At 42.4% G+C, this 25,682-nt stretch overlaps 1 protein-coding gene across 2 annotated transcripts in view; it reads left to right on the forward strand.

The window, feature by feature from the left end:
- LOC122930680 (gastrula zinc finger protein XlCGF26.1-like) overlaps positions 1–24,975 on the forward strand; it is a 63,408-nt gene extending 38,433 nt beyond the window's left edge. Inside the window, exons 1-6 of one of the 2 annotated variants that reach the window (XM_044284230.1) lie at positions 7,126–7,322; positions 10,244–10,341; positions 10,819–10,876; positions 13,693–13,790; positions 14,266–14,323; positions 23,649–24,975. In XM_044284230.1, coding sequence (XP_044140165.1) covers positions 7,238–7,322; positions 10,244–10,341; positions 10,819–10,876; positions 13,693–13,790; positions 14,266–14,323; positions 23,649–24,679 — 1,428 coding nt within the window. In that variant the 5' untranslated portion in view covers positions 7,126–7,237 and the 3' untranslated portion in view covers positions 24,680–24,975. Of the gene's footprint in view, positions 1–7,125; positions 7,323–10,243; positions 10,342–10,818; positions 10,877–13,692; positions 13,791–14,265; positions 14,324–23,648 lie in introns of those variants that run through there. The other variant, XM_044284229.1, reaches the window with a different exon arrangement.
- Positions 24,976–25,682: the final 707 nt, after the last annotated feature.

Genomic DNA, 25,682 nt, shown 5'->3' on the forward strand with positions numbered 1-25,682 from the left:
TCACACATGGCTTCGCACTGATATCAAAGGGAATTTCAGGTGCAGTGGGTGCATTGCATGCAATTCAATAAAAGTCAGCAAGACATTTACCAGCACTGTCACCACAAGAAATTAGGGCATTCATTAATTGTAGGACCGCAGAAGTGATTTATCTTATCATCTGCTCCTGGAGCTTTCAATATGTTGGTAAAACCATCTGGGAGTTCAGACAACGCATTGGCGAAAATCTGGGGGACATCCGCAATAAGAGAGATACCCCAATAGCCAGACACGTCTTCGACTCACATGCAGGGGAACCTAAGGTTCTCCGTTTTCAAGGAATAGAACAAATACGTCAGTCACCCAGAGGTGGTGACATAGACGATAGGCTTTTGAGGAAGGAACTGGAATGGATTTTTTGCTTGTGTAGAGAAAAACCAAGGGGTCTTAATGAACGGATTAGTTTTACTTGTTTCATCTATCCATGAGACCAGCCGTTATACCTCCCTATTTGTCTATTCGTTCATATCAATTAAAGGCTACGTCCCCTTTTAGGTCCTAACACATTAATCCGATTTTATACTGGTTTCTTCGGGGACCACATTACATCATAATGTTTCCACTGGAGACTATTCACATCACCATGTGACTTAATAATTGGTTACTGGAGGTTAATGCTATGCTGACAGATATCATTCTTCTGATCTGTCATTTTTCTTCTCCCCCTCCATTGCATGATGATCCAGCCTTTGATAATTTATTAATAAACTTTCTGCATCAGTCTAACCTATAATCCATCGCTAATCAATGTATCCATAATCCCTAGTCAATTCCCCTTTTATGGACAATATTAAGCCACCTAAGGATCCCCCTTTCAAAATGAGCTACGAGCGGGAGCACATCTCGCTATACAGGGGAGGCACAGCAGGACCTGGGACCTTTGTACACGCCCCTATCCTGCGATTGGCCACCTGAGACAGCCCCCCTGCTCATCCTCCGAGCGCATCCCTATATATTGAGCAGAAGTGGGCGCGCGCGCGCAGCCATACCAGCGGCGATACTGCTGCGTGATCCACGTGCAGCGTCCTCCACTTGTCTCCATTGTTATTCACCAATGAACAAACCAGTACCCGCTTGCCCACAGCTCCTGATGAAGTGCCCACCATAGGTCAAACAAACGCGTCAAGCAGGACTTGTTTTCACTAGGTAGCCTCATCAAAGCTGTAGTGGGGGTCCTCTAGAAACTTACCCTGAGTGTCAGTGATATAGACACCATTGGGACATAGCTGGGGAGAGATATTGACCCCTGCTTGATTTAGGTAGCTGGACCATAGCCTTTAACAATTACGGGCATGGTCCATTGCTACCCTGTATTAATGAGCAGTGGCGTAGGGATCGCCATAGCAACCATAGCAGTGGCTATGGGGCCCTACGCCACTGGGGGCCCGTCCGGACCGCAATAATTTTATTTTATTTTTTTTATTAACAGTCACAGTGCACAGTAAAAACACACAGGCAGCCAGGCCCGACCGCCCGCCCAGTGTAGTGGGCGGGGCGTGGGCGGTCCGCGGCTCGGGCCTGGCTGGGGGGAAGGCAAGGAGGAGTAGTCAGGTCAGGACTGGAGGCTGAAGCAGGCGGGCCTGGGGCTCACTGCCGCACGAGCAGAAGAGGTAGGTAACTAGAGGAAGGAGGAGGCGGACTCAGGCGGTGAAGAGGGCGGGGCCGAACTGTGGAGGGGGCGGGGCCGAGCCAGGCCGTGTAGGGGGGGGGGGGGGTTACCTGTTGTGGAGGGACTAGGGAGGGAGAGGGAGTGCTGCTGCACTGGCGCCAGTCAGATTAGCGCTATCTCTATCTGAGTCGCTCTGTCACTGACCTGACATCAGTGACATCAGCATGACAGTGACCAGCAACAGGACGGCCCGATGTGGGCGGAGCTATAATAGCCCCGCCCCCTTTTCTGCCCGCGATTCCTGCTGCCTGAAGTTGGACCTTCCCTGCCCAGCATGCTGAACATCAGTTGGATTGCCACAACTGCACCAGTGATGTGAGTGGCAGGGGAACTGGGGTTATATTCAGCTTTCCCAGACTGTGCACATGTGACCTGCAGTACAGTAGGAAAGCTGGGTGAATTATATCATGAGATGTCATCCAGCTTCCCTGCTATCCTGCATGGCACAAGTGCAGAGGCATTAGAGTATGGGGGAGAGGCACAGCAGGAAAGCTGGGTGTCTATATATATGTATTTTATATGTGTGCGTCCATGTATGTGGAGAGCGCGTGTATGACTGCGTCCATGTATGTGGAGAGTGCGTGTATAAGTGCGCCCCTGTATGTGAAGAGTATGTGCATGACTGCGTCCGTGTATGTGAAGAGTATGTGCATGAATGCGTCCGTGTATGTGAAGAGTATGTGCATGAATGCGTCCATGTATGTGGAGAGTGCGTGTATGACTGCGTCCGTGTATGTGGAGAGTGCGTGTATGACTGCGTCCATGTATGTGGAGAGTGCGTGTATGACTGCGTCCATGTATGTGGAGAGTGTGTGTATGACTGCGTCCGTGTATGTGGAGAGTGCGTGTATGACTGCGTCCGTGTATGTGGAGAGTGCGTGTATGAGTGCGTCCATGTACGTGGAAAGTGCGTGTATGACTGCGTCCATGTACGTGGAGAGTGCGTGTATGACTGCGTCCGTGTATGTGGAGAGTGCCTGTATGACTGCGTCCGTGTATGTGGAGAGTGCGTGTATGACTGCGTCCATGTATGTGGAGAGTGCGTGTATGACTGCGTCCATGTATGTGGAGAGTGCGTGTATGACTGCGTCCATGTATGTGGAGAGTGCGTGTATGACTGCGTCCGTGTATGTGGAGAGTGCGTGTATGACTGCGTCCATGTATGTGGAGAGTGCGTGTATGACTGCGTCCATGTATGTGGAGAGTGCGTGTATGACTGCGTCCGTGTATGTGGAGAGTGCGTGTATGACTGCGTCCATGTATGTGGAGAGTGCGTGTATGACTGCGTCCATGTATGTGGAGAGTGCGTGTATGACTGCGTCCGTGTATGTGGAGAGTGCGTGTATGACTGCGTCCATGTATGTGGAGAGTGCGTGTATGAGTGCGTCCGTGTATGTGGAGAGGGCGTGTATGACTGCGTCCGTGTATGTGGTATGAAAGGTACAGAGGCTAAAATACTTGTGGATATGTAAAGGTAAATCAGACAGGTCTATTACAATTGCAGCGCAGGTTTTAAAGGGGTTGAGTTGAATATAATCTTCGTCAGGAACTGGAAATGTCAAAAAACAGTCGTGCTAAAAATGACAGTAAATACAGTAAATAAAAAGTCTTTGTGAAGAAGTGTGTGTGGGGGGCCCCGTACAAAAATTTGCTATGGGGCCCAGTCAGTTCTAGTTACGCCTCTGTTAATGAGGGAACTGACCGCAGAGATACTTTGTCTCACTGTGCGTATCCGTAAACAGTGTTATCTATATCTGCGATGTCAGACTGGAGGATAGCTGTACACACATTGTCCTCCAGAGCATTGATCCCTTCTGCCTATCTCTAGATACTAAGAGAGGGATTAGCTGTATTTGAATAATTATTCCTAATAAAGTTTTGTTATTATTATTTTAATTTTAACCGTCCTAGTAGGCAGTGAACAGCAAGAACTTGACTACCTCAACCCCATCCAACACTTATGGAATAAACTAGAACAGAGCTTGTGAGCCAGGCCATCTCCAGAATCATTGTCTGACCCAACCAATGCTTTTCTAGATAAATGGCCAAAAATGTTCACAAACACACTCCAAAATCTTGTAGAAAGCCTTTCCAGAAGAGGGGAAGCAGTTTTAGCTGCACAGGGTGACCAGCTCCATATTAATGACTATGAATTTAGCATTCAATGAAACTTATGTATGTTTATTGTGGAGGTGCCCCAATACTTTTCTACAAATAGTGTATATTCCTCCTTTGCACCATTTTTTTGAGAATTTTTTTCCTAATAATGTGTAAATTAGGTTACTGGTCCACCAAGGGGTGGACCTGAGCCTTCAGAGCACCAGAGCTCCTCTATGCTGTACTTAGACAACTTCCCAAGTCCACTTGATTGACAAGGGGCAGGCATTTCACCTGGCCCTGTAATTTCTTGCCAGTAGGCTATACACTTGACATCATCAAGAGAACGTGATCATCTGCAGAAGCAGATGGAGCGACATACCTGGCTCCTATCAATCAAGGGGACAAGGGAAGTTGTCTGAGTGCAGAGCAGAAGAGCTATGATATTCTGAGGGACTTGGGCCCATTCCTTGTTGCACCCCATTTATATATTAACAAAATGTTTTTTTTCTTCTCAGGAACGGTAAAACGGAGAAACATATGAGGTATAGCTTTATCAACCAACAAGGCATTATGCCTGATTCAATATGGTTGATCCTGCTGACAGATGTAATTTTAACTGGTTTCATAGGGTACTGAGGCATGAGCTTAAAGGCTGCAGTTTTGTGTGCGGACAGTCCCTTAAAGGGTAGTTGTTATACAGCAAGTGCCGCAAGCAACCATCAACTTTACCGGACAGCACTGCAGGTTAACACAGAGACCAACAGAACAACAGTCCGGTCAGTTGTAGAGGTACATACACTAAACATGGTAGGATTCCCTCCTAATTTTTTGTAATAATTTGTATCTAAAAAAAAAAAAATTCTCATGCCTCCTGCTTCTAGTTTATAACACAGCCCTCCGACCCATCACCAATTTAAATGATGATACACAGCCCCAAGCACTTAAACTAATAAATAGCACTATAGGATGTAATGCCCCCCCTCCCCTCCCCATTTCTTTCTTCACTGTCTACAGCAGGGATCAGCAACCCTCAGCAGTCCAGCTCTGGTGAAACTTCAACTCCCAGGATGTACACTTGCTTGACTATTTTCAGACCTCCCGTACAAGTGAATGGAGCATGCTGAGAGTTGTAGTTTCACAACAGCTGGAGTGCCAGAGGTTTCTGACCTTTGGTTTAGAGAGAGATATGTGTCTATGAGTTTAGAAGTAGGGATGAATAAATGAAAGGTGTCTGGACCCCTTTACCTGTTTTTATTGTGTGATCACTATACCTGCACTGAGAAGCGTGAGGAAGCAGGGAGACAACTGAGCATGTCAATCCACCACTGAATGCAGGGGAAGGGTCTTGATTAGGGATGTCTTCATCTGTGAGGGGCTGTAATGAGTCATCCACCTATTGCTTGATGGACAGAGCCAGACATCTAGCATCACCTGCACTACTGCTCCAAGTAGCGGCACAAGTGCAGAGGCTCTGCTTCCGCTTTTGGAGCAGCCACTGTTCATGTTCTGCCGGCCGCAAGCGTAGAGGCGCATGTGCAGTCACTGCACCAGTACAGGAAGGCTCTGTGCTGGCTTGTCAGGGCTGAGCAAGATGCCTGGCCCTGTCAATCAAGTGGCAGGGGGAAGTTTCTTCACCTGCGGAGACAACTTCTCACACTTTAAATAGGCAGCTCCTTTTCACAGAGCCGTTAGTATTGACTCTATAATTTATTCTATGCAGAGCTTATTTTTCCAAACAGTGAACCCTGCATTTTGGGTCTTATTATGCAGTTTTTGCTATGCTTGTAATGCGACCCATTGTGCATCATAGCCCATTTCATGGCAGTGCCTTGATAGGGGTATCTCTTTTTTATTGAATAGTTTCCTTTTTTAATTAATATTGAAATTAACATTTAGGTCTACTTAATAAGTAGTTTCCATGCTTTTCTATATATTGTTGGTGCAACATTTCTTTAATGTGCCTTCCTTGGTTGTAAATATTAAAAAAAAAAAATCTAGTTGTATCACATGGTGCTTCCTGTCTGTGCAACACAGACTTCCTGTATTTGGAACACATGACACTTCCTGTGTGTGGAATACAGACTTCCTGTATTTGGAACACATTACACTTCCTGTGTATGGAATACAGACTTCCTGTATTTGGAACACATGACACTTCCTGTGTATGGAATACAGACTTCCTGTATTTGGAACACATGGCACTTCCTGTGTGTGGAACACAGACTTCCTGTGGCTAGCACCTTCCACAGGAGCCCATTCTGCACCAAGACTTTGTAAATACTCTAGGATATTTTAGGTACGGTTTAGTCAATTCATTTGTTAGAAGAGCACTAATATGAAGAGCCAATGGCCTGATGTGCAGGATCAGCATGATGTCGTGTCCTGTTTCCAGGACAGAATTCCCTATTAGCAGGGAAGAATTTGGCCTGTTTCTATGCACGCACCCCTGATGAATAGGAGAGTTCTTACCAGTTGAAACAGACTACAAGGACTTTTATTGTAAAACTATGTATTTAAAAAAAATAAACTATAGGACATTTTGAGGACTAGTGGTGGAGCACTAAGGACCTATCAGTGGGATAATTATCTTCTGTATGGCTGAGAAGACCATTTGACACTAAGAGAAAAAAGCAATCTGGGTAGATATTTTGTCAATGTGTTATTTGCTTCCTCCAGAATTGTAAGTCACCTCTTATTTTCATTTTCATACTTAATCATGTCTTAGCTTGATTCTATCTGGATTGTTTCTTGTTCTTATTCATATACCTCAGTAATTGTATCATTAGTCCTTCATAATTCTCAATTAGTTAGGCACTATTCACTGTGTAAGATGTTTCTCTAAATTAGATTTTGCATTAAATCCTCCTTGTCCTCAGACACAGGACTCTCACAGAGAAAGAGTTATTTGACAAACAATGGTCCTTTCGATGAGTGGCCCCCCAAGGATGGACCAGGGAAGAAACCACATGGCTGCGAGGATATTAGACCTCACCCTAGACATCATCTACCTGATAACTGGAGAGGTGAGAGTCTCACATGACATCACTCTTATCTCTAATAATAATAATACAGGGAAATGACGGGAAAGGTGAAGGACTCTTAGATTACATGTAGTGATCGGTGTCTCCCCATACACAGGATTACACAGTAGTGAAGAAGTCGTCTGATGAGTGTGTGACACCCCATGTGTCAGGAGAATGGAGCAGGACCCCAGGAGCCATCACCGAGCCTCCACCTTATTCACTGATACATGAGAAGAAGATCCTAGAACTTACCAACAAGATCACTGAGCTGCTGACCGGAGAGGTGAGCGCTGCTGGGAATGCTGGGACATTATACAATAACGCCAAGGAGGTGTCTGGAGGATGACTGTATGATTGTGTGTGTCAGGTTCCTATAAGGTGTCAGGATGTCACTGTCTATTTCTCCATGGAGGAGTGGGAGTATTTAGAAGGACACAAGGATCTGTACAAGGACGTCATGATGGAGGATCACCAGCCCCTCACATCACTAGGTAAGAGAATGCAGTGACCCAGTGGTTCACAGCTAAAGAGTTAATGTTCTAATGTAGTATGGTTCATTGCTAAGTAGTTAAAGGGACACTGTCACCTGGATTTCACTTACTGAATTATTAACATCACCACATCAGTCTCCACAATTTATATTAAAATATACTAGTATTACTGCCCTATGTCTTTTCATTTGTCTAGAAAATAGCTTTTAATGATATGTTAATTACCTTGATAAGGAGCCCAAGGTGCTGTCCCTCCGGCCGTTGGAGCCCAGCCGCGCTCATTATCCTGGAGCCCAGCACCGCCCCACTGCCAATTTATTTACTGCTTATCGGCGACGTAATGTGTTTGTTGCGCCCGAAATCTCGCTCATTTCCGGGTCGAGCGAAGCTGGCACATGCTCAATTCATTCTGTGAGGCCGATGCCAGGACACCGCGCAGGCGCTGACATGTGTATCCACGGCGCATGCAACACATTACGCGATGAGCAGTGAATAAATTAGCAGCGGGGCGGTGCTGGGCTCCAAGATAATGGGTGCGGATTTTATGGACAAACTACAAGACACAGGGCAGTAATACTAGTATATTTTAATATAAATCTTGGAGACTGATGTGGTGATGTTAATAGCCCAGTAAGTGAAATCTAGTTGACAGTGTCCCATTAATGTATGATAACTATGCTTTTATAGTGATACAATCTCTTGATGTGATTGTATTATGCCCCTATTATGATCCAAAAAGGTTGTATATGGGAAGGAGAAAGTCAAAAGTATTTTTCAGAGGATAAGTCATCAGTATTTGATCCAACACCCGGGACCCTGCCAAGCAGCTGTTTTTGAAGGCAGTAGTGCAGTGGCCTTCTCTAAGCTTACCAGACACAGCGGCGTACATTTTATAGTCGCTGTGCTTAGTATCGCAGACCAGCCCCATTCACTTCAATGGGGCTGAGCTGCTCCTTGACCATGTGACTGATGAATGTGATGTCAAAAGGCCGAGGCAACGCTGGAGAAGGCTGTGGCGCTTCAGTGAGCTCCACTGCCTTCTCAAAACAGCTGATCAGCAGGGTTCACGGATGTCAGACACTCACCAAGCAGATACTTAAGACCTAACCAGAGGAGAGGTCATCAGTATAAAGGTCTTGGAAAACCCCTTTAACTGACAATCTTAGTAATAGCCTGGTGGTGCGCTGGTTCTGCCCAGGGCCGGTGCAAGGATTTTTGCCAACACAAGCAAATCTACATTTTGGCGCCCCACCCCCATCATTTCCCATTTCTGCCCCTCATGATTCATGTCCATTTCTTGCCACCCCCATCATTTCACATTTCTGCCCCTCATGATTTATATCCATTTCACATTTCTGCCCCTCATGATTCATATCCCCCCCATGTGCCAATATCATAGTGCCATCCTCTCCCCCTGCCCCCTAATGTGCCAGTATCAAGTGCCTCTCTCCTCCCCCCTCCATGTGCCAGTATCATGGCGCCAATAGCCCCCCCTACCCCATGGCAGTAAAGTAACAGCCTGGTATTTGAAACAAATAAATAAATAAATTATACTTACCTCAGCGATGCGATGCAGGCCTCTTCCTCTGTGTTCCCAGCAGCCTCTAGTGTTGAAGATTTGGTGCTCGTGCTCTTATTTAGCCTGTCTTTCATAAACGTTTGCGATGGGATTCGAACCCATGACCTTCTGTATCAGAGGCAAGGCATTTACCCACACAACTATGAGAGCTGTATAGCCAGTTACTTAAAAAAATAATATGACTTCTACTGTAGAAAACTTTGATACCTAGGATACAACCATACACATGACAGTTGCCCCAACACACCCAGCTCTGCTACATCCATACACAGTGTGCTGGGGCAGCTGTCATGTGTATGTACACTAGGCATCAAAGTTATCTACAGTAGAAGTCTTATATATATAGATATATATATATATATATATATATATTTTTTTTTATTTTTATTTTTTTTTAAAGTAATTTGCTATACAGCTCTTATATCTGTGTGGGTAAATGCCTTGCCTCTGATGTGAAAGGTCGCAAGTTCGAATCCCAGGAGAAACTTTTCTGAAAGACATGCTAAATGAGATTTAAATACACCAGGGTCTTGTAGCTCAGAGTGTGTGTGCTGCCTCAGCCTGTCAGCTGCGTGCCGCTTGGGCTGCCTTATGATAGAGCCGGCCCTGGTTCTGCCTCCTAGTCAGAGAGTCTTCTGATGAACTAGAGGAACTGTGCATGGACTAAGTCAATAAAGGAAATGTATGTTTACGGATTTGGACTTTACTGTTTGTGGTTTGGGTTATATTGCTTGAGCGCCCGCCAAACTACCGAGTCGGACTGGCTATCTGTTCTAGGACTGCACCCTGCATTTGGCACTGCAGATATATTGAGAAAGTACTTACATGACCTTTGGTAGATTGGGAGGATTGTATGGTACATCTAGAGAGAGACTTAGGAGAATCACCATACTGCCTACCCATAGCCTTTTGGTAAATGCCTGCTATGTTATATACTTGAAAACTCAACTACTTATGTTTGAGCTCAACACTTTCTCTCCTGCCTTGCACGCTGCTACCCAATTACCACCAAGGACACCTCAGCCACCTCCAGCAGGAGGCCCTAAAATCCAGGGTGTACCCTAGGGGGAATAAGGGCGCCCCTCCATTCACTGCATGCTCTGCCTAGAGGAGTGCTGGAGCATGGTTAGCCGCCATGATGACTACTACCACTCTCTAGTCACTGCCACCCCTCCCATCCTCTCCAACACAGCCATCACTCCTACCCTGCAGGCCGGCACTCTGCAAGAATACCATCCTTGATTATAGAGGAGGCACCAGGTTTGAGGATCACCTAGATTCACCCATCATCTGATCATCACATATAGACAATGTATTCAGTCACTGGGTTTATTTTCGATAGATGACTCCTGTAGGAGAAATCCACCAGAGAGATGCCCCAGTCCTCTATATTCCCAGGATTGGCCAGAGGAAAATAAAAATGTCCCACTGGATCATCAGGTGAGATTTCTGCAAATCTACTATAGATTATGTTGATTACATTTTCCAGTAACTTCCCTAGTAGGAGTGTAGTGTATGCTCTGTATGATTTTGGTATAATGTGTTAACTATGCACAGAGGTGATATGTCATTATAATCCTGACTGTAATCATAAGCAGATAACTGCAGTAAAGTGATCTGTACAGACCAAGAAGAGGCACCTACTATTAGGCTTAGTGGCCAGTGCAAAACTTGCAGGAGTTTATGTTTTTTTGTTTAAATATAGATATATAAATAAAAATAACCACCAAAAATTATTGATAAATGTGTGTAACATACAAAACGTGATTTAAAGAATAAGCCATTTTCTGATAACACATTCCCTTTAAGGCACATTGGTTCATGTCTTCTAGTGTTTTTTTTTTTTTTATCTTTGCTTGGATATAAGATAAACTAGGGGTTCTTTTTCCTCACGTCTTTGATGTGATATTCTTGCAGGAAATATATGGTGGAATGACGAGTGGACCAGAAAACCCCACATCAGTCTCAGTGAATGGTAAGAGTAACATAGTATTATAGTTTGGAAGCCTGAAAAAAGACATATGTCCATCCAGGTCAGCCTATACCCCTGCAAAGTTTATGCATTGAAAGGTTAAAAAAAACTGAGGTGGAAGTCAATTTCCTCATTGAAAAAAAAAATATTCCTTCCCATCTGGCAATCAGAATAATTCACTGGATCAATAACTCTTTTCCATAATTCTAGTAACTGTAACCTGTAATATTATTATTCTCCAAAAATACATCCGGGCCCCTCTTCTCTTGAATCACCATCACCATCTCCTCTGGCAGAGAGATCCATACTCTAAGGATCATTAGGGGTCCATATACCAGTCACCAGGGGCTATTTGGGTCTATATGCTGGTCTTTAGGGCTTATTAGGGTCTTTGTACCAGTCATATCAGTGGCATATCTCAAACTGTCTAGGCTCCACAAACCTTTTTGAATGTCCCCCGATCTTCTTCGCAACCCCTTCCTTCCATGCAACCCCCACTCCTGCGGCTAGTCAAGATCTCTTCCTCAGACCAGGTCAGGCAGCCTCTCCGTCCATACCTACATGTATATACTGTATGTCATGTCACTGTATATACTGTCACTGTATATAATGACATTGTATAATACTGTTGCCCTAAAAATTAAATCTTTTTAGTCCACCTCCAGGACGGGCTCCTTCTGAGTTCAGGCCCAGTAGCAGCTACGCCCCTGACTACGAGTTATTGGGGTTCATTTGCCAGAGAGAGAGAGCAACTAGTACACAGATGTGTGTTTCTCAACAATATATATGCGTTGTCTAAGGGGTACTCTTTCTCATTTTGGAAAGCCCATTGTTCTCCGAGTATGCGTGCGCAGTATTGTAGGCCAGACGATGCCCCTCTGGGTTTCAGGGAAAGATATTTAAATTAGATTTCCTAAACCTCTCTGACGACATGTTAATTTGCCTGCCTACAATAGTTCCCCCCCAAAAGAAAAACACCTCCACTCAATTTATAGACAAATTATACTTTATTAAATAAATCATAAAAATAAAATCATGAATACCTACAGTACATAAGTATCAATATAGCAGCAATGAATATACCAGAGAGGACATAGAGGGCGCTGCCTCATCAGTCACGTCCAATCCACATGACTCAATGCCAATAATGAAAAATGCACCCAACACCGATATTATATCATAGTTCACCCATAAGAGCAACTTATCAATCTCAAGTCTAGTGTTGAAAGTACTAGTAGTAGAAAACAGAAGGCAAATGCATGTGGATTATCGATTGATATAGCAGCGTCTTCCTCCCAACGGAAGAAGCCTTTTTGGACGAAATGGCGTTGGAGGACGCTGCTGTATTAGTCGGTAATCCACATGCAAGTTGCTCTTATGGGTGAACTACGATATAATATCGGTGTTGGGTGCATTTTTCATTATTGACATTGAGACATGTGGATTGGACGTGACTGATGAGGCAGCGCCCTCTATGTCCTCTCTGGTATATTCATTGCTGCTATATTGATACTTATGTACTGTAGGTATTCATGATTTTATTTTTATGATTTATTTAATAAAGTATATTTTGTCTATAAATTGAGTGAAGGTGTTTTTCTATTGGGGGGGGGTCTTAGTGTATGCAAGGCATTTACCCACACAACTATGAGAGCTGTATAGCCAGTTACTTAAAAAAATAATATGACTTCTACTGTAGAGAACTTTGATACCTAGGATACAACCATACACATGACAGTTGCCCCAACACACCCAGCTCTGCTACATCCATACACAGTGTGCTGGGGCAGCTGTCATGTGTATGTACACTAGGCATCAAAGTTATCTACAGTAGAAGTCTTATATATATATATATATTATTTATTTATTTTTTTAAGTAATTTGCTATACAGCTCTCATATCTGTGTGGGTAAATGCCTTGCCTCTGATGTGAAAGGTCGCAAGTTCGAATCCCAGGAGAAACTTTTCTGAAAGACATGCTAAATGAGATTTAAATACACCAGGGTCTCGTAGCTCAGAGTGTGTGTGCTGCCTCAGCCTGTCAGCTGCGTGCCGCTTGGGCTGCCTTATGATAGAGCCGGCCCTGGTTCTGCCTCCTAGTCAGAGAGTCTTCTGATGAACTAGAGGAACTGTGCATGGACTAAGTCAATAAAGGAAATGTATGTTTACGGATTTGGACTTTACTGTTTGTGGTTTGGGTTATATTGCTTGAGCGCCCGCCAAACTACCGAGTCGGACTGGCTATCTGTTCTAGGACTGCACCCTGCATTTGGCACTGCAGATATATTGAGAAAGTACTTGCATGACCTTTGGTAAATTGGGAGGATTGTATGGTACATCTAGAGAGAGACTTAGGAGAATCACCATACTGCCTACCCATAGCCTTTTGGTAAATGCCTGCTATGTTATATACTTGAAAACTCAACTACTTATGTTTGAGCTCAATACTTTCTCTCCTGCCTTGCACGCTGCTACCCAATTACCACCAAGGACACCTCAGCCACCTCCAGCAGGAGGCCCTAAAATCCATGGTGTACCCTAGGGGGAAGAAGGGCGCCCCTCCTTTCACTGCATGCTCTGCCTAGAGGAGTGCTGGAGCATGGTTAGCCGCCATGAGGACTACCACCACTCTCTAGTCACTGCCACCCCTCCCATCCTCTCCAACACAGCCATCACTCCTCCCCTGCAGGCCGGCACTCTGCAAGAATACCATCCTTGATTATAGAGGAGACACCAGGTTTGAGGATCACCTAGATTCACCCATCATCTGATCATCACATATAGACAATGTATTCAGTCACTGGGTTTATTTTCGATAGATGACTCCTGTAGGAGAAATCCACCAGAGAGATGCCCCAGTCCTCTATATTCCCAGGAGTGGCCAGAGGAAAATAAAAATGTCCCACTGGATCATCAGGTGAGATTTCTGCAAATCTACTATAGATTATGTTGATTACATTTTCCAGTAACTTCCCTAGTAGGAGTGTAGTGTATGCTCTGTATGATTTTGGTATAATGTGTTAACTATGCACAGAGGTGATATGTCATTATAATCCTGACTGTAATCATAAGCAGATAACTGCAGTAAAGTGATCTGTACAGACCAAGAAGAGGCACCTACTATTAGGCTTAGTGGCCAGTGCAAAACTTGCAGTAGTTTTTTTTTTGTTTAAATATAGATATATAAATAAAAATAACCACCAAAAATTATTGATAAATGTGTGTAACATACAAAACGTGATTTAAAGAATAAGCCATTTTCTGATAACACATTCCCTTTAAGGCACATTGGTTCATGTCTTCTAGTGTTTTTTTTATTTTTTATATTTGCTTGGATATAAGATAAACTAGGGGTTCTTTTTCCTCACGTCTTTGATGTGATATTCTTGCAGGAAATATATGGTGGAATGACGAGTGGACCAGAAAACCCCACATCAGTCTCAGTGAATGGTAAGAGTAACATAGTATTATAGTTTGGAAGCCTGAAAAAAGACATATGTCCATCCAGGTCAGCCTATACCCCTGCAAAGTTTATGCATTGAAAGGTTAAAAAAAACTGAGGTGGAAGTCAATTTCCTCATTGAAAAAAAAAATATTCCTTCCCATCTGGCAATCAGAATAATTCACTGGATCAATAACTCTTTTCCATAATTCTAGTAACTGTAACCTGTAATATTATTATTCTCCAAAAATACATCCGGGCCCCTCTTCTCTTGAATCACCATCACCATCTCCTCTGGCAGAGAGATCCATACTCTAAGGATCATTAGGGGTCCATATACCAGTCACCAGGGGCTATTTGGGTCTATATGCTGGTCTTTAGGGCTTATTAGGGTCTTTGTACCAGTCATATCAGTGGCATATCTCAAACTGTCTAGGCTCCACAAAACTTTTTGAATGTCCCCCGATCTTCTTCGCAACCCCTTCCTTCCATGCAACCCCCACTCGTGCGGCTAGTCAAGATCTCTTCCTCAGACCAGGTCAGGCAGCCTCTCCGTCCATACCTACATGTATATACTGTATGTCATGTCACTGTATATACTGTCACTGTATATAATGACATTGTATAATACTGTTGCCCTAAAAATAAAATCTTTTTAGTCCACCTCCAGGACGGGCTCCTTCTGAGTTCAGGCCCAGTAGCAGCTACGCCCCTGACTACGAGTTATTGGGGTTCATTTGCCAGAGAGAGAGAGAGCAACTAGTACACAGATGTGTGTTTCTCAACAATATATATGCGTTGTCTAAGGGGTACTCTTTCTCATTTTGGAAAGCCCATTGTTCTCCGAGTATGCGTGCGCAGTAGGCCAGACGATGCCCCTCTGGGTTTCAGGGAAAGATATTTAAATTAGATTTCCTAAACCTCTCTGACGACATGTTAATTTGCCTATATTTTACCCAGAAATCCAGAGGAGTGTTGTCCTGCCTACAATAGTTCCCCCCCCAAAAGAAAAACACCTCCACTCAATTTATAGACAAATTATACTTTATTAAATAAATCATAAAAATAAAATCATGAATACCTACAGTACATAAGTATCAATATAGCAGCAATGAATATACCAGAGAGGACATAGAGGGCGCTGCCTCATCAGTCACGTCCAATCCACATGTCTCAATGCCAATAATGAAAAATGCACCCAACACCGATATTATATCATAGTTCACCCATAAGAGCAACTTATCAATCTCAAGTCTAGTGTTGAAAGTACTAGTAGTAGAAAACAGAAGGCAAATGCATGTGGATTATCGATTGATATAGCAGCGTCTTCCTCCCAACGGAAGAAGCCTTTTTGGACGAAATGGCGTTGGAGGACGCTGCTGTATTAGTCGGTAATCCACATGCAAGTTGCTCTTATGGGTGAACTACGATATAATATCGGTGTTGGGTGCATTTTTCATTATTGACATTGAGACATGTGGATTGGACGTGACTGATGAGGCAGCGCCCTCTATGTCCTCTCTGGTATATTCATTGCTGCTATATTGATACTTATGTACTGTAGGTATTCATGATTTTATTTTTATGATCTATTTAATAAAGTATATTTTGTCTATAAATTGAGTGAAGGTGTTTTTCTATTGGAGGGGGGGGGGGGTGGTATGTAGGTATACCTCTGCCATTTATGGTTGGTTTGTATCCCGGTTCCGAATTAGGTGTCAACTGCCTACAATAGTTGTCAATTATATCAACTGGCCTCCATAATAGAAATAGTACTAACCCAGAGGTTCCCTCTAAGGTCTTGCAACTAGAAATGGTGTTCTGATCTGTTTTTTTTTCTGATTAAGGGCTTTTGTCCTGAAATAATTAGTTGCAGATGTGAGGCTGGCTTAGCTATTTTTTTTAACTTTGCTACTTATGCACGTTTGAAAGGCAGAAAGGCATCGCTAGGTATAATTATAGCTCTCTGTCCTATTCACCTAAGCATACATCATCTGTATAGAAAAAACAGACAATACCTTCAGCAATTTTATTTAACCATTTTGGAACAAGGTCAGATGAACCCCCAAAGTTACATTCAACTGAAAGTGAGACAAGTGAATTACATCCCACAAAGCATATAAATTTCTCAATGAAACATGCAAGCCAATTCTCTTTCAGTGAATGCTACACGGCGTGGCAGGTGCATCGGCTGGCCTGCATTACTGCGCTCATGTGTTTGCCATTCTAGGAGCATCGTCTGGCCTACAATACTGTGCACGTGTATTCACCTTACCATAATGAGAAAGATAATTTCTGGGTAAAATATAGGCAAATTATCATGTTGTCAGAAAGGCTAATTTAAATATCTTTCCCAGAAACCCAGAGGGGCATCGTCTGGCCTACAATACTGCGCACGCGTACTCGGAGTACAATGGGCTCTCCATAATGAGAAACAGTACCCCTTAGACAATGCATATATATTCTTTAGAAACACACTTTTGTGTCTCTCTCCGGCACATGAACACCAATAACACGCAGTCAGGGGCGTAGCTGCAGTGGAAGCAGCTGCTACTGGGCCCGAAATCAGAAGAAGCCCGTCCGGGAGGAGGACTAAAAGATTTTATTTATTTTATTGTCAGGGCAACAGTATTAGGTATTTCTCTCTCTCTCTCTCTCTTCCCTTATCTCCCTCTCCGAACGAAATCTTTAAAAAAATTGGACAAACTGCAAATGAATCTTGCCTGGTTCTTGCCAGTTTATTTTCATTTGGGGCACATTGATATAATTAGGTTGAGTACAGGGTATTTATCTTCGAAACATGAGGGTTTGTGTTACAGTTGATCTGCCTCATAGGGGAGTGGTTTGATTGATCGATTGTGGTAAGGACTTACAGAGGATGGGATAGACATAGGAGAAGCCCTTTAGGCGAGAGTGTGAACAGCTCATGTGCAGATTTTATATTCAGGTTGTTATTCCAAATATTGAGAGGAGCTGAGTTACAGTAAGGTTTATAGGTTAAAAAAATAGTATAAAACAGTGAACTCAGTCTGTAATACATTTAATAAAAGTGACAAATTCTGCACTTATTTCCCTGCCCAGTTCAATGTCTCTGAATTGATAGACCAAATCCGTAAACAGAACAGTAAAACAGACACTTGTCTTTTATAAAAAGTATATCATATTACAGAGTTTTTGATGTTATACTGTTATGTATTATGCAAATTTAAAAATAAATTAAAGGGGTTGTCTCATCACAGACAATAGGGGGTATATTGAGAATGGAGCCCCGAAAGTGTTGGAGGGCGCACTGCACATGCCCAGCCGACCTCCATTAATTTTCTATAGGGCCGCTGAAAATATCCGAGCTGGCTCGGCTAATTCCGTCGGGCCCATAGAAGTGAATGGGAGAAGTGGCCGGTCATGCGCGGTGTGCTCCCATTCATTCTATGGGGAGCGCTCTTGGTGGTGGCCGGACAGGAGTCCTCCAGCCACATTCCCGATGTAGGTGCGGGATCTGCACCTTTAAGACAATGGGGGCATATCCTAGCGATATGCCCCCATTGTCTGTGATGAGACAACCCCTTCAAGGTACTAGAGATGGGCTATTGTAAACTAGTCAAAATTATCCTGAATTTCCCAAAAATTCCGATAGATAGCAAATCCAAAAGTTTTTTAATTGGATTCGGACGAATGGCTCAAAATGGAATGCGCCAATCAGAAGACAGCACAACAGGGAAGTGAAGGTGAAGAAAGACGATCACAACTGGGTGATGCCCTGGCTTTCACACGTGCCCATAATTCCTTGCAGTCAACCAATAAAGAGGGATGATATTTACATGTGTCAATAGGCACCATATCTGAACCCACTAAAGAAGCCTTGTGTATCCTGAGGTTGTACACTGATGTGACAGGACATCTGTCAGAAAGACTGGCAAAGAAGGTTAATTTTTAGACAATCAATAACATTAGTGTAAGGTCAGATAGGGGCAGGTTTCGTGAAGGTAATATCTAGTAGCCACTTGCAGTCAATGCTACATAGCAATATTTAAAGCTATAGTACTCAATTTATTATTAAAAAGTGTATCAGCCCAATCTACAACTCTTAATTCATAATAACAGAAATCTTCTACAATATTCTTCTAATTTATCCGTCCTGTTCCATTCTTTGCTGCTGTTGCCGCTACCACTACCCTTACGCAGCTGCATGTCTCTTGCCTTGTCCAACATGTTTCATACTTTGCTGTAGCTGCTGAAACTGCTCTCAAAGGGGAGATCATTTTCTGATGGCTTTTGCAATAAGTAATTAATTCTTCAATGTCTTGAATAAAATATATTTTATTTAAAATAACACAAACCTGTTGGAATAAAAATCATAATTTTTGGACTGTATGTTAAAAAACAACCAGTAATTGCTTCTTCCGAATTCCGTTATCCCTATGTGTGTACTAACACCAGCAGACATCTTCGCCAAAAAGGGAAAAAGGCCTAAACATTTTTAAATGGCAAAAAAGATCTGACCGTGCAGTGTTATTACACAATCTGTTTGTTACCCCCAGCTACCATCCATTTACCTATAGCCATATATGTTGCTGTAATTTTGTCAGTAATTTGTCATAGTACTTTCGACTTGGATCAAATTTATTCCTACCCGAATTCAATCTGCCAACTACCGTTTTTTCCCCCCCATAAGACGCGATGTGGGGAAAATGCCAATGGGTCTTATGGGGTGAATACTAATTAGAGCTTCCATTATGGAAGTGCTCATTAGTACCAGAGGACTGGGAAGCGGTGAATGCAGTGTTCCTGGGGCTCTGTACTCACCACTTTCTGGTCCGCTGCCGTCGGCTCTGCTGTGACTGCGCACAGGATGATGACGTCAGCTCTCTGTGACTTCACGATGTGCCCATCAGGTCAGGAACACGGCAGCATGGCAGGAACAGAAGAGACCTGGATTCTACAAGCAGAGTTGGCGGCATCTGGAGCAGGTGAGGTAATTTTTTTTTTTTTTTTTATTTTTTTTTTATTTTTCCACTCATCTTTTCAAAATTTTTAGAAAAAACCCTCCCCTCCCTCCCTCCCAGTTTGTGGTGCGTCAAAGTAGGACCCCTTATAAATAAAACAACTTGATCTCAGCTAACCAGACCTCCAACCACCCCATATCCTGGTCCATTGGTATTCATTTTCCCTCCGTCTATATAAAATTTTTTCGTAGTTCTTTACCTTATCGATTAAATTTATCCATGTGTTTTTATTTGGAGTGGATCGGGCAAACCAGGTGCGGCTGATCAAAACTCTAGCCAACATGAATACTCTACTCAAGAAAATCTTTTGATAACTATGAATTTTTAATTTGGAGAGATCATTGAGAATAAATACTTGTGGTTCAAAAGGGATTAGAATTTTTAATTTACACATAATATAGTTATTGATACCGTTCCAGTAGTTTATAAGTTCTGGACAGGTCCATATTATATGGAGAAAGTCTGCTCCTACAGTGTCACATTTGGGACAATTGGACGTGTCTCTTAACCCACATTTGTTCATCCACAGTGGAGTAATATATAATCTGTGGCAGATATAAAATTGTATCAGGACATGGTTAAAGTTCTGGGATAGTGAAGATAGATTCCCAAAAATATTATCCCACCCTTCTATTTGTACATTCGGACAGTCCGCCTCCCACGCTTTTTGTCCTGGAGAGTGTATATCACTAAACCGTGCTTTAATTAATAACTTATATATATTTGAGATTTTTATTCTAGAATGTGTACCTCCTACCCAATCATTCAGAAAGGAAACATTATCTATATCCAACAGCCGCTTATCATCCAAGCTGGATAACACAGAACGCAATTGGAAATACCTAAACCATGAAAGATTTTTTAAATTTTGTGTCATTTCCATATAGGATTTAATTTCTCTATCTTTAGCTACCTGTGAAATATATAAAATTTTATTCTTCTGCCAAAATGTGTCAGCTGCAATTTCATCCAGCCTTTTTAAATACAAATTGTGCCAAAGAGGCGTAAATGTAAGTGAACCCTTAACTTTCAACCATGTCCTAGTTGTAGCCCACACCTTAAGGAGTAGTTTTATAGTCTCTCTATAGCCTTGCTCATAACTCTTCAATAGGCCAGATTCCAACAAGGAAAAAATATTATTGTGGGCATGACTAGTTACCAACTTCCCCAGAAGTGCGCTATGCTCTGATTCATAGCACCTCAATAGCTGGGCTGCAATAAAGTATCCCTTAAAGTAGGGGAGATTTAAACCCCCACACTCCACTGATCTATACAAATACTCCAACTTAAGTCGAACTCGCTTTCTTCCCCATATTAAATCATTAATTAGACTCTCTATAAGTTTAAAATGTTTGTCTTGTATCCAAATAGGTGTATTCCTGAGCACATAGAGCAATTGTGGTAATATCACCATTTTAACTAGTGAAACTCGATCAGCTCTAGATAGGGGAAGTTTCAGCCAAATTCCTATTTTAGCTCTAATCTTTACCATGATGGGAATCAAATTAAGTTCTACAAAATTTTCGACCCGAGGCGATATCGTCAAACCCAAATATTGGAAGGTATCAACAATATCCAACTGTGTAACAGGAATCTCTTTCTGTGGTAGGGGGTCTATTGGAAGCAGACTAGTCTTGGTCCAGTTTATAAGAAGACCAGACACCTCACCAAATAATTTAACCATTTGAATAATCCTAGGGAGAGTGGTTTCCGTATGGTCTATAAAAAACAGAACATCGTCTGCATATAGTGAGATACGATCTTGTGTTCCCAGCGTACCAAATCCTTTGATCTGATCGTCCTGCCTAATGGCCATCGCAAGGGGTTCGATATATATATCAAATAGTAGGGGAGATAGTGGGCAACCCTGACGGGTGCCTCTATTTAACTCGATACTGCTACTCAAAATTCCATTAAGACTCAATTTAGCCCTTGGAGATCCATACAACAACCTAAGAGTGCGTATAAACCTCTCTCCAAAGCCCATCCTAGCAAGAACCTTCCAGAGGAAGCGCCACTCCACCCTGTCAAAGGCCTTAGAGGCATCTAATGACAGGATGGAGCGGGCGGTCCCCCCAGGGGCCTGGATATTAGAAAAGAGCCGGTGTAGATTATAATGTGTACCCTTATTTTTCATAAAACCGCTCTGATCCGGATGGACTATGGAGGAGATGACCCCAGAGAGCCTTGTAGCGAGGACCCTCGCCAAAAGTTTTACATCTGCATTAAGCAGTGAAATTGGTCTGTAAGATTCTAAATCTAGAGGGTCCTTGCCTTTTTTTGGAATTAATATCACTGTAGCCTCCATCATTGAATCCGGCAACCTCCCATCCTCCACTGATTCAGCAAAGACCTCCAGTAATCTAGGAAAAATACAGTCCCCATATTTGCTATAAAATTCATATGGAAGCCCGTCTGAACCAGGAGTAGAATTGGGTGAACATAATTTAATAGCTCCCTCAAGTTCCTTAATTGAGACCTCCAGTTCTAATGCTTTCTTTTGGTTCTCACTAATAGTTGAAAAGTTGATCCCATCTAGGTAAAGATCTATCTTATCGTCTGTAATATTAGAATCAGCCTTATACATATCAAGAAAATAATCAAAAAAGGCCTTCTCCACCGGACCCTGACCAATAGCTATTCTACCATCCCTCACTCGAACCCTCTCTATATGTTTTTTAGGTTGTTGATTGGAGATTACTCTGGAGAGTAGCCTACCGGGTCGCCCAGACTCTGTAAAATATTTTTGCCCTTTAAAGAAAAGATTCTGTTGAGCTTTATCCAGTAAAAAATTAGCATATATTTGTGTAGCTTTTTGCATATTTTCCCTATTTTTCTCCGTCTTATTTATATGAAAGGATTCTGTCGCTGTGATCACATGTTTCTCTAGATTCTTCTGTTTTTTCCCATATTCTCTTCTAAGATTCGTGATATTACTAACCATCAATCCCCTCATGTAGGCCTTAAAGGTATCCCATACCACTTGAATTTTTGCCGAGCCGTCGTTGATATCCCAGAATCGGCCTATTTCATTTCGAATTATTTCATGTGTCTTTATGACTGATAGCCAGTAGGGGTTTAATCTAAAGGGAGGTTTTGATATATATCTACCCTGAGAGAAACATAGTTCAAGTACTAACGGGGAGTGATCGGATATTGACCTTGTTTCATATTTCATTCGTTTTATCAATTTCATATATTTGCTATTTATCAGTACTAGGTCAATTCTAGACAATGATTTACCTGCTTTACTAGAACATGAAAAAACCCTTTTCCCCTGTCCCAGATATTCCCAAGCGTCCTCAAATCCAGCCTCCAGGCAGAATTCTTATTTTTTCTTCTATATTTTTATTTTGCAGGATTAGTTGTAGGTTTTTTAGAAACCATTTTGGGGTATATATAGTGTATTAAATAACTTTTGTTAATTTATTTTTAGCGGGAAAGATAAAAAAAAAACAGCAATTTTTACATTATATTGTGGATTTTTTTTTACGACATTCGCTAAGTGGTAAAAATAACATTTTATGTGGGTCCGTACTGTGAAAAAAATGCCAAATTTCTATATATTTTTTACAGATTTTTCTCTCCTCCTGCAGCCTGTCAGTTTTGCAACTGCTGCCTCATTCTCCTCCAGACTAAACGGGGGGCTGCTTTATCTGTTATATCTCTGGTTTGGTACCAGCTAGAGATATGGTCTTTGTATTGTTTGAAAGCTGGAATTCCTTCAGTACATCGGGATGCTGTGAATGCAGCTGAAAGTAAAAGCAGGTTTTACCCACAATTATTCCCAACTCAACTTCTAACAGTGATATCTCCTGTTTAGCTTGGACTAATGCTGGTCTTGTATGAAATCCTGGAATGCCAGCTTTCAAACAAGACCTAGCTGCTACCATTGAGGAGATATCAGCATCTAAAGCAGCCCTCCCCCTTCCACTTCTGCCCAAGCTCAGCTCCGGCAGAACAGTTAAAGTGGTTATCCAACACCTAAAATGCCTCCCCATACTCTCGGGCCCCTCACAGAGGTTGCACTTACCTGTTCCCTGGCACCCACATCGCTTCTGACTCCCACACAGCCGCCGCTGCATCTCCCTGTCGCACGGATGAAAACATCCAGCACTGGGGGGCAGCCAATAGCAGGCCACAACGGGAATGAACCGCCGTGGCCTGCTATTGGCTGCCCCCTCCGACACCAGATGTTTTCATACCCGCAATGGGGAAATGCAGCGACGGCTGTGTGGGCGTCGGAACATTTGGTAGTGCATTTTGTATTGCTTCTAATTTATCACATAGAAAAATTATAAAATAGTAATTATTTGGTTTCTTTTCCCAGGTGTAGACCGTATGAGAGGCTCAGATTTACATCACCTTTCATCTTCCTCTTTTGATGTAGAAGATAATCAAGCACAGATTTGCAAAAAGAGAACTAGGCCATTTACATGTTCAGAATGTGGGAAATATTTTAGTCGGAAATCGCGCCTTATGGAACATCAGAGGAGTCACACAGGGGAGAAGCCATTTTCATGTTCAGAATGTGGTAAACGTTTTAGTAAGAAATTAAGTCTTGTTGGACATCAGAGGAGTCACACAGGGGAGAAACAAAATTCATGTTCAGAATGTGGGAAATGTTTTTACCTTAAATCCGCGCTTGTGACCCATCTAAGAACTCACACAGGGGAGAAACCATTTTCATGCTCAGAATGTGGGAAATGTTTTAGCCAAAAATATAGTCTTGTGGGACATATAAGAACTCACACAGGAGAGAATCCATATCCATGTTCAGATTGTGGGAAGTGTTTTAGGAATAAAGGACATCTTGTTATTCATCAGAGAACTCACACAGGAGAGAAGCCACATTCATGTTCAGAATGTGGGAAATGTTTTAGCCATGAACAAGATCTTGTGAAACATCTAAGAATTCACACAGGGGAGAAGCCGAATTCATGTTCAGAATGTGGGAAATGTTTTAACCATCAATCAGATCTTGTGAAACATTTAAGAATTCATACAGGAGAGAAGCCATATTCATGTACAGAATGTGGGCAAAAATTTCGTGTCAGATCAAATCTTGTTTGCCATCTGAGAACTCACACGGGGGAGAAGCCATTTTCATGTTTAGAATGTGGGAAATGTTTTAGACACAGATACAGCCTTGCAGGACATCTGAGAACTCACACCGGGGAGAAGCCGTTCTCATGTTTAGAATGCGGGAAGTATTTTAGTCACAAATCAACGTTTATGAGACATCAAAGAATTCACATAAGGAAGAAGCCATTTTCATGTGCCGTGTGTGGACAATGTTTTAGTTGGGAATCGGGTCTTCAGTCACATCAGAAATCTCACTCTGGTGTTAAGTCATTGTAATGTATAAATTATATGAAATGTTTTAGTAATTGAGCTCCAGGGTAGGACCTGCTACCACATGATGGCTTCTAATGTATAAATTAAAGAGTCTCTGTCACCATGGTCAACCCTATTAAATCAGGCATACTGCCTGGCACAGTTGATTATGATGAGCTCACTACTACTCTGCTTTCTGCAATTGATTTATTAACATGCTTATGAGATGGATAGAACCAAAGAAAAAAGGCCTCACTATAAAGCCGTAAAGTAGGGCAAACAGAGAACCAATCATATAAACCTAAAAGTGTTATCACAAAAACAACCACAGAATGCCCAGTATATTTAAAAATAGAAATACTTTATTATATCATAAATTGATCAGAATTCATAAATATAAGACTTTATTACACAGAATTAATTTGGAAAAAATCTGCAAACAAACTGGATGCCATAGTCCCCCCGCCGGTGTCTCAATAACCCGCCAAACAGATGGAACACATGTAACCAGTATGTGCCGTATGCAGTGGGGTAATTTACAAGTAGATATTATTTGGTACAAAACAACTACAAGTAACTGTGGACCCCACTCCACTGCATACCCCTGAGGAGAGTCAATATAGGTGCGGGGCCCTATATATTATAACAATAATGACAGAAAAAGTAATAACACAGTATCTGTCTAAATTATTCAAGTGAATACGTCTCCTTACACCAAGCTATCACAATGGAAGCTATAAGAAAGAAACTCTCCGACCGGTACCTGCTGGAGAAACAAACATACCCAAAGACATGATGGAGGGTTACCCATCTCTGGATTAGCTTCCATTTCTTGAAACACGGGGGTGATACTACACCCCTTTGCACCTTTTATGATGTGAGGGGTAACTTTACATTTTAGTTCATAATTAGCTGTTATATTATAGAAGTTGTCACAATATATCGGTCAGACTTTTATGGCCCTTTAGGCCAGTTGAGACAGAGATATTACACCACTATGATGGGATCTAAGGATGGTGATTGTCTG

The sequence above is a fragment of the Bufo gargarizans genome, chromosome 3 (assembly GCF_014858855.1).
Source record: "Bufo gargarizans isolate SCDJY-AF-19 chromosome 3, ASM1485885v1, whole genome shotgun sequence".
Taxonomy (NCBI): domain Eukaryota; kingdom Metazoa; phylum Chordata; class Amphibia; order Anura; family Bufonidae; genus Bufo; species Bufo gargarizans.